We start from the raw sequence: 10,380 nt of genomic DNA on the forward strand, positions 1-10,380 counted from the left end.
TTTTAGGCACTAGATGTCTATATTGGTAATTATAAAAATGTAAACAGAAGTGTAGCTGTAACAGTAACCGTTATTTTACCTTAAGGTGATGTGTTGCTGTGGGCAGGAGCTCTCTTTGCACAGTCTTTATAACTGCTAAATGGACTTTATTTTAAACTCTCCCTTTTTTTCTCTCCAGAGGCTTGCAGTATGCATACGACCTGAAAACACAAGAGATCATCAGCCTGATTCCCTATGCATGACGATGGCCCCATAGTTCCTCACATCCAGCGCCAGTGGGTGGCAGAATCATCTAACCATGAAAGAGAATCAGTCAATGGTGCTTTATATGGGCTTCTCTCCTCTCCAGGGGGATCTAAGTGCAGCACTAATGAGATATAGCTGTCAGAGTAACTAGAAGAAAGATCCGTTTTTTTATATACTTGTTAACATTTGAAAGATGATGCATCCTGGTAAAATTGTCACAATGAGCTGTAAAATACAGTTTTTTTTTCTCTTGTGTATCTGCTTGCATTATGAAGAATGTGAAAAGGAAGCATCACATTTTTTTAGTATTTTAGTCATTCTCACACCTTCTTGTTTGAACTTTACATTAACCTGTCCACTAATGGTCTACTGAGTGCACAGGTGTAAATCTGTCAGAGGAGCCTTCGAGTTCTTCAAGTGCTGTTAAATTCTGTGGCACTGTGTAAATAAAATGCCATGTAATTGTTATCTTTCATCTGCCTTTTTTTTTTTGACTGTTATAGACTGTTAGTGAAACAATGTTCTTAGAAATTACTCCAAAAAGATAAACTTTACCTTGTAAATAGTGTTACAGAAATGTTAATATCAACTGATAGGTGTGCATCAACCCAAGTAAAGTCCAAAGAAACAAATTATGCAAAGAAAACATTCCGATTTCTGTGATGTGATACTCTTCAGCACAGTTCAGGAAACAACAAAGAGTTCAAAAAACAAATTTCAGTGAAACAATCAGCCATCCACCGACCCAGTTTAGGTATCTTTAAAAGCCAACTAAACACTTTGTGGCCTCCACCACAGACAACAATGGCCTGTTACCAAATGAACTGGATCCACGTACCAGAGATCAAACACGCATGTTCATCAATGACCATCCAGACATCCATCCATGGTGAAAAGCTTCCGCCAGCCTCAGGCTGCAAGACTGGACCAGACAAGTATCAATACTCATAACAGGGGAACTGAGGCCGCACATAGTGTAAAACTGCCAAATCTTCTAAAGGCACCATTTTGGGGTAGGTCTAGTTATACTAATGGGATCAGCATTACAGTAGCAGCAGCAGAGTCTATATAAACTGTACTAGATGTCACTTCTGTTCCCCTGTCAATGCTGTTTGACAGCGAAACATGTTGGGCTTAACCTGTGACGTTACTATGCCCAGCAGGAGGATGCCAGCGAGGCGCTACTATTTGTTGTTACATACTATTTCTGCCTTTAACTCTGTAAGTATATATCTTTTTTATAATAATTTTTTTGCCAGTTTTACACTATGTATGAACTCTGTTTCCCTTTATGAGTATGGATGCTGCCTGGTACAATCTTGGAGCCTGAGGCTCGCAAAGTCCTTTTACCATGGATGGATGCCTGGATAATCATTGATAAACATGCGTGTTTGATCTCCGTTATGGGAATCCAATTAATTTGGTAAGAGGCCATTTTTGTCTGTGGTGGAAAGTACAAAGTGTTTGGTTGGCTTTTCAAGATACCTACACTGGATCGGTGAATGGCTGATTGTTTTACTGACTCAATGAAATTTATTTTTTGAACTCTGTTGTTTCCTGAACTGTGCTGAAGAGTATCACATCACAGAAATCTGAATGTTTTTTCATATAATCGTTTTTTTTGGACTATATTTGGGTTGATGCATACTTATTATATGTGTATGTATTTCGATCTAACATCCAGTATTCTGATGTTTTATAGGTGACATATGGTTGCACTAAGCACAAAATATTTTTCTTTATTTACTATCAACTAATACATGAATTTGTCAAAGATGTCCATTTTTAAAGCACACTACAAGTTTATGAGATCACATAAAGAAGAGTATGCCTTGTATTCTCTTCTATCTGTAATAAGTGAATGGAGGAGCTTTTCATCAGAGGTTGCAAACTTAATGTACATAACTTGAGGATGTGAGTTAGTATTCCAATGTACATATTTAGGGTTTGTTAACACTGGAATGTGGTGCAGGAAACCCATGTTTTGTGTGTGTCTCCTGCATTGCCTTCAAAATGCACCCAATGACACCCCAAACACAGATTGCAAAGTGCTTTTGCCTGCATCAGATTGCATGATACCGCAGAACCATGTGATCCAGTGCATTGCATTTTTGAAAAGTAGTGCATGTACTACTTTTGGTGTGATCCAGTGAGATTTCATCCCATTCAAATGAACCATGTTCCTGTGTAATTCAGGTGTGAACCAGACCTTACTGGTCTCCTAATGTGGAACTATGTACCAAATTTCACTTGTTAACTATTCTTTAACTTCATGTTAACTTAATTTTACCTGTTTATTTATTGTTTATCCTTTGTATGTTTTTATAAACCCCATTCCAAAACAATCAACATATTGCATTGAATACAAACAAAATAAAACAACAAAATCTTCCTAATGTCTTCTGTCTCTTGATGTTAACTAAATGAAACAGTTTGGGGTTGTACTTCCAAAGCATAGCTGTCAACATATCAGATATCAAAACCAAGCTGGTTCACAGTAAATTGCTCTGCACCTTTCTGTTGAGCCGAGATGCCAACAGATCCACCTCGGGAGTGCCGCATCGGAGACAAAGCTAATGAAACACCTCCAGATGAAGGGACCACTCCTCATGGTCCAACACCTGCCAACTGAGATACTCCTCCTGCCAATTTTCCATCCCGGGAATGTGTACGGCGGAGAGGGCTGGAACGAACCGTTCTGCCCACCTTAGAGTGTCTGCTACCTCCAGATCCGCCAGGACACTTCTTGTATCCTCTTGATGATTGACATAAGCCACGGCCAGTGGCGTACCAATGGGGGGGGCGGGGGTGCGGCCCGCCCCGGGTGCCACTCACTGGGGGGTGTCAGCCGGTGTCCTGCCCGGTGTGTTCATAGTCAGACAGATCCCGCAGTGTGAAGGCAGCTGCAGTGGCTGGCAGCTCCTTCAGTCCGTGCTGCTAGTGGGGGGCGGAGCCACGGCGGGAATAAGGGGGCGGAGCCGCGGCGGGAATAAGGGGGCGGAGCCGCGGCGGGAATAAGGGGCGGGGCCTCGGCGGGAAGAAGGTGAGTGCCCATTGCAAAAGTGTGTGCTGGATAGGAGGGGGATGGGGCTGCTACATATAGAGGAATTCATCTTTCTCTATTCTTCCTGCAACTTCCTGCTGAATAACTGATTCTCCTCCTCTCCCTCCTGCAGGAAGAATAGGGAAAGATCAATTCATCTATATGCAACTGCCCCATCCCCCTCCTATACAACTTCTTTTGCTGGCCCCCCAAAGTTCTTAACCTCCTCCAGTGCTCCTAATCCCTCCCTCAGTGCTTTTAGCCCCTCTCCCCCCAGTGCACTAGCCCCCCCCTGTTCTTTAGCCCCCCCCATGCTCTTCAACTCCCCACAGTGCTTTCTCCCTCCCCCCTAAGTGCTCCCTGTCCCCCCAGTGCTCTCCACCCCCCTGATTTTCCTTGCCCACCCCCCTAAGTACTCCCTGTCCCCCCAGTGCTCTCCACCCCCCTGATTTTCCTTGCCCACCCCCCTAAGTACTCCCTGTCCCCCCAGTGCTCTCCACCCCCCTGATTTTCCTTGCCCACCCCCCTAAGTGCTCCCTGTCCCCCCAGTGCTATCCACCCCTGATTTTCCCTGCTCGCCCCCCAAGTACTCCCTGTCCCCCCAGTGCTCTCCACCCCCCTGATTTTCCTTGCTCGCCCCCCCAGTGCTCTCCACCCCCCTGATTTTCCTTGCCCACCCCCCTAAGTGCTCCCTGTCCCCCCAGTGCTCTCCACCCCCCTGATTTTCCTTGCCCACCCCCCTAAGTGCTCCCTGTCCCCCCAGTGCTCTCCACCCCCCTGGTTTTCCCTGCTCGCCCCCCAAGTGCTCCCTGTCCCCCCCAGTGCAATCCACCCCCTGCACCTTCCAACCCCCCTACAATGCTTTCCAAACCCTCTCTTAATTCTCTCCAGTCCCCCCCCCCCCCCACCGTGCCCTTCAGCACCTCCAGTGCTCTCTGCTTCGTCTGTGCTCTCCGGCCCCCCTAGTGCTCTTCTATCTTCTATCATGTCCTCAGCCTCTGAGCATCTACTGTATCATGTCTGTAGTCTCTGACCATCTACTGTATCATGTCCTCAGTCTCTGACCATCTACTGTATCATGTCCTCAGTCTATGACCATCTCCTGTATCATGTCTGCAGTCTCTGACCATCTCCTGTATCATGTCTGCAGTCTCTGACCATCTCCTGTATCATGTCTGTAGTCTCTGACCATCTACTGTATCATGTCCTCAGTCTCTGACCATCTCCTGTATCATGTCTGCAGTCTCTGACCATCTCCTGTATCATGTCTGCAGTCTCTGACCATCTCCTGTATCATGTCTGTAGTCTCTGACCATCTACTGTATCATGTCCTCAGTCTCTGACCATCTCCTGTATCATGTCTGCAGTCTCTGACCATCTCCTGTATCATGTCTGCAGTCTCTGATAATCTACTGTATCATGTCTGTAGTCTCTGACCATCTCCTGTATCACGTCTGCAGTCTCTGACCATCTCCTGTATCATGTCTGTAGTCTCTGACCATCTACTGTATCATGTCCTCAGTCTCTGACCATCTCCTGTATCATGTCTGCAGTCTCTGACCATCTCCTGTATCATGTCTGTAGTCTCTGACCATCTACTGTATCATGTCCTCAGTCTCTGACCATCTCCTGTATCATGTCCTCAGTCTCTGACCATCTCCTGTATCATGTCTGCAGTCTCTGATCATCTACTGTATCACGTCTGCAGTCTCTGACCATCTCCTGTATCACGTCTGCAGACTCTGACCATCTCCTGTATCATGTCTGTAGTCTCGGACCATCTACTGTATCATGTCCTCAGTCTCTGACCATCTCCTGTATCATGTCTGCAGTCTCTGACCATCTCCTGTATCATGTCTGCAGTCTCTGACCATCTCCTGTATCATGTCTGTAGTCTCTGACCATCTACTGTATCATGTCCTCAGTCTCTGACCATCTCCTGTATCATGTCTGCAGTCTCTGACCATCTCCTGTATCATGTCTGCAGTCTCTGACCATCTCCTGTATCATGTCTGCAGTCTCTGACCATCTCCTGTATCATGTCTGTAGTCTCTGACCATCTACTGTATCATGTCCTCAGTCTCTGACCATCTCCTGTATCATGTCCGCAGTCTCTGACCATCTCCTGTATCATGTCTGCAGTCTCTGACCATCTCCTGTATCACGTCTGCTGTCTCTGACCATCTCCTGTATCATGTCTGCAGTCTCTGACCATCTCCTGTATCATGTCTGTAGTCTCTGACCATCTACTGTATCATGTCCTCAGTCTCTGACCATCTCCTGTATCATGTCTGCAGTCTCTGACCATCTCCTGTATCATGTCTGCAGTCTCTGACCATCTCCTGTATCATGTCTGCAGTCTCTGGCCATCTCCTGTATCATGTCTGCAGTCTCTGACCATCTCCTGTATCACGTCTGCTGTCTCTGACCATCTTCTGTATCATGTCCGCAGTCTCTGACCATCTCCTGTATCATGTCTGCAGTCTCTGACCATCTCCTGTATCACGTCTGCTGTCTCTGACCATCTCCTGTATCATGTCTGCAGTCTCTGACCATCTCCTGTATCATGTCTGTAGTCTCTGACCATCTACTGTATCATGTCCTCAGTCTCTGACCATCTCCTGTATCATGTCCGCAGTCTCTGACCATCTCCTGTATCATGTCTGCAGTCTCTGACCATCTCCTGTATCACGTCTGCTGTCTCTGACCATCTCCTGTATCATGTCTGCAGTCTCTGACCATCTCCTGTATCATGTCTGTAGTCTCTGACCATCTACTGTATCATGTCCTCAGTCTCTGACCATCTCCTGTATCATGTCTGCAGTCTCTGACCATCTCCTGTATCATGTCTGCAGTCTCTGACCATCTCCTGTATCATGTCTGCAGTCTCTGACCATCTCCTGTATCACGTCTGCAGTCTCTGACCATCTCCTGTATCACGTCTGCAGTCTCTGACCATCTACTGTATAATGTCTGTAGTCTCTGAATATCTCCTTTAGCAAGTCTCCAATCTCTTACTCAAACTTAAACACATTGCTAATATTAGCTATCTATTTATGCTGAAGGTAGGACTGTGCAGGGGAGGCAGAGAGTGCAAAAGGGGGAACTGTGATTAGAGAGACGGAGGGCAGACTGCAAGGGGCACTGTGATGGGGGGCTGTGAAATTTGTGCAAAAAATATTCTTGAAAACATTACATTTTTTTGTGGGTGTTTTTACATTTTAAAGTCGGGGGGGTGCCAGATATAGGATCCGCCCCGGGTGCCAAATGCTCTAGGTACGCCACTGGCCACGGCCGTGGCATTGTTCGATTGAATGCGTATAGGACAACCCTGAAGACGATAAATCCAATGATCCAGACACAGTCTGATCGCTCGGAGTTCCAAGACATTGATCGGTAGTCCAGGCTCTTCCAACGTCCACGTCCCCTGAGCAAAATGCTTGCTGAGGATGCTTCCCAAGCCGGACAGGCTGGCATCCATGGTGACAACTGTCTAATACAAGGGGAGGAAGGATTTTCCCAGCCGATGTGCCAGAGAACAAAGCCACCATATCAAGGACTCCCTCCTTCCGTAATTTTGCCAGATCTGATATTCCAGGGACTGGGGAGTCTTGTCCCATTTGGTCAGAATCTCCCTTTGCAGGGACCTCGTATAGGAACTGTGCAAACTGAACCGTCTCAAAGGTAGACACCATCAGGCCCAGCACCCGCATGCAAGTCTGGAGGAACAACCATCTGTTGGACAGCAGGAGACGAATTGCAGCCTGCAATTTCTGGGAAGGAGCACTCTGGCTAAGGCCGAGTCCAGAGTCAGGCCCAGATAGTCGAGCTTTGTGGATGGAACCAGAGCAGACCTCTGAAAATTCAGAATCCAGCAGAAACTCCCGCAGAGTCCCTATTGTGATCTCCAGGTTGTCCACCAGAGTACAGGGAGACTCCACTTTCAGAAGGAGATTGTCCAAGTAGCCCAGTACCGCGATCCCCCATTGGCGTAGCAAGGCAAGCACCGGGGCTAACACTTTTTTGAAAACCCGAGGAGCAGAGGCGAGACCAAGGGGTAACGCCACAAACTGATAATGCTCCTCTCCCACAGCAAAGCGGAGAAAACGCTGGTGACTGCCACATACTGAAATGAAAAAGTAGGTAGGGCTGAAACAACTAATCGATTAATCGTCAACTAATCGATTATGAAAATAGTTGTCAACTATTTTCGTAAGCGATTAATCGGTCAGCCGATTGGTTGTCCTGCATACAGAATGCATCATTTGTTTACATATCAGAAAATACAGTGCAACGCACATACAGCTTAGTACACCATCCATACATGTATGTAGATGGCAGAGAACGTGTGAGTGTGTGAGCGTGTGAGGAGCTAATGCCTCGTGGGAAATGTAGTCCTGGGCAAGAGAAGGAACCAAGTGATTCTAAAGGCAGAGTTTTTTTTAACCTTGTTATAGGGACACTCTGTACAGTTCTATATTTTGCTGCTTCTTTTAGGGGCACTTTTAAGGCAGGAGGGGCCAGAATTGCCTTGGGGGGAGGGGGGCAGAAGAGGAGAATCAGAGGGTAAGTGTGACAAGATTGTTGTTAAAATACATTTTTAAAAAATCCAGCGTTTACAATCACTTTAAGGGCTCTGTGCAGGGAAGATGAGCATCTGAACCCAGAGAAGGTGGAGGCCGGTAGACTAGAGGTGATATAAGGCATTACAATTACATTTAAAGTAAAAGTTTCCTGCATATCCGACTTCTAGGCATATTTTTTTATATACATACACATGATACAATATATAATACTTTCACTGTTTCACAATAGAAATTATAATTATATTACAGTAGCGATATCTGCTGTTTTTTTTTTTTATAAAGGGCTAATTTTTTTTTTTTTTTTTTACCCCATCATGACAGGTGATAAAAAAAAGCATGCTACTACTACTAAATGTCTTCCGCTGCCCATACATGTATTGGATTTTTGGACAAAAATATATGCATCTATATTTGTACAAAAATGATTTGTATATTCGTTGAATGGACGAGTGTTGTTTGAAAATTCCACTTGCTTTTAACCACTTAAGCCCCGGAGGATTTTCCTGCTAAACGACCAGGGGGTATTTTGCGATTCGGCACTGCGTGACTTTAACGGACAATTGCGCGGTTGTGCGACGCTGTACCTAAACGAATTTGACGTCCTTTTTTTCCCCACAAACAGAGCTTTCTTTTGGTGGTATTTGATCACCTGTGCGCTTTTTACTTTTTGCGCTATAAACAAAAAAAGGGTGTAAATTTTGCAAAAATAATATTTTTCACATTTTTTTATATGAAATTCCCCCCAAAAAAAATGTAAAAATCAAAATTTTTTAACATTTTCGGCCAATTTGTTTTATCCTACATATGTTTGGTAAAAAAAAATCGCAAAAAGCGTATTTTTATTGGTTTGCGCAAAAGTTATCGCGTTTACTAACAAAGGGAAAGATTTTTGTCATTTTTGTTGTTTTTTTTTTAACGCGTAATGGCGGCGATCTGCGATTTTTTTTGCGGTACTGCGACATTGCGGCGGACAGATCGGACCCTTGACTGACATTTTTGACACTTTTGGGGTTACCAGTGACATTTCTACACTAATCAGTGCTATATATATGCACTGTTACTGTAAAAATACACTGGTAGTGAAGGGGTTAACTTTATTTGGGAGGGAGGGGCTGTGTGTGTCCCTAGGGGTGTGCTTTCTACTGTTATTGGCTGTGGCTTGAGGTGTAAGGACACTGATCAACGGATCTACATAGTAGATCCGTCTGATCAGTGTTTTTACACCGAGGAGAATGACAGGCAGCTTGTTTACACAAGCCGTCTGACTTTCTCCCTCTCCCCCGACGATCGCCGAGTGACCGGCGGACATCGGGTCCGCCAGTCACACGCGCGGGGGGGGTCCGTGACCGAGCGGGAGCGCGCCTCCGCGGGCGCGCGCTCGCTCCCCAGACCCTCCCAGGCTAGTGACGTTAATTAACGTCACTCTGCCTGGCAGGGGCTGACCGCCGCAGTAAATTTACTTGCGGCGGTCGGCAAGCGGTTAACATTCAATTTTAAAATGAATATAACTGAGCAAAAACCACATACACTATTTGAAGATTTGTTTGATCGAGAAGTTTTCTATTCTGCTCCTTCAAATTTTCCTGTCACTGTGGTTGACAACGAACACCAAATAGACCCCACTAATGATTGAATGAGGAAATCGGATGAATGATTTTAAAAATTTTCTAAAAAAAAAATTAGTTTGTGTATGGCCAGCATAAGTGACAGCAGGCGCAGGGAGCTTGTATCAAGCTCCCTGCCTATTAATAAGGGAGTCTATCATGAATATTATATACTAATCCGGTCTGAAAATTTGCAAAACAGTGTTTTAGGTCTTTTAAAAATATTGATCTCTGAGTCTGATATGTACCACATTTAAAACTATAATACATATATCTGTCTCAGAATGGATTCAATATCCAACTAAATAAATAGCTGGATATTTATATTTACCACTGCCAGTGTTGGGGTAGTTACTCAAAAAATTTAACTAGTTACTAGTTACTTCTGTAAATTGTAACGAGATTACTTTACTAGTTACTGCATTTGAAAAGTAACTTCATTACTTATTACTTTACCTTCCTCTTTCTTAATTGACAGTGTAGAAGAAGATACATGACACTCTTTCTGCATAGAGTTTATTGTATAAACACAGGCTTTGGGAAACATGAGAACAAAACCTGAAAAAACAGAATAAAACATAAAGTGCAACAAAAAGTCATAAACGTCATCCCTCTCTATTCTTCGAAATAACGATTGTATCGCACGGCTTGGGTAACGCAGGAAAGCGCATTCCTATAGCCTAGTAAAGTAGTGAAGTAGTGTAGTTACCTCCTATATAGCCTAGTAAAGTAGTGAAGTTACCAATATTAGTAATGTAACTAGTTACTTTACTTAGTTACCAAAAAAAGTAATGTAGTTACTGTAATTAGTTACTTTGTAACTAGTTACCCCCAACACTGACCACTGCATATAGATATTCAAGAACTTTAACTAAATTATACACCAACATTTATTTTTTTT

General features: G+C 44.4%; 1 protein-coding gene across 1 annotated transcript in view; it reads left to right on the forward strand.

Moving 5' to 3' along the window:
- The window catches only part of LOC309569004 (sodium-dependent serotonin transporter-like), a 109,791-nt gene extending 109,160 nt beyond the window's left edge, over positions 1 to 631 (forward strand). Inside the window, exon 13 of the mRNA XM_082274765.1 lies at positions 179 to 631. Within this exon, the coding sequence (XP_082130891.1) occupies positions 179 to 256 (78 nt within the window). The 3' untranslated portion in view covers positions 257 to 631. The remainder of the gene's footprint in view (positions 1 to 178) is intronic.
- Positions 632 to 10,380: the final 9,749 nt, after the last annotated feature.

Source organism: Pelophylax lessonae (genome assembly GCF_965119305.1).
Source record: "Pelophylax lessonae genome assembly, chromosome: 1".
NCBI lineage: Eukaryota > Metazoa > Chordata > Amphibia > Anura > Ranidae > Pelophylax > Pelophylax lessonae.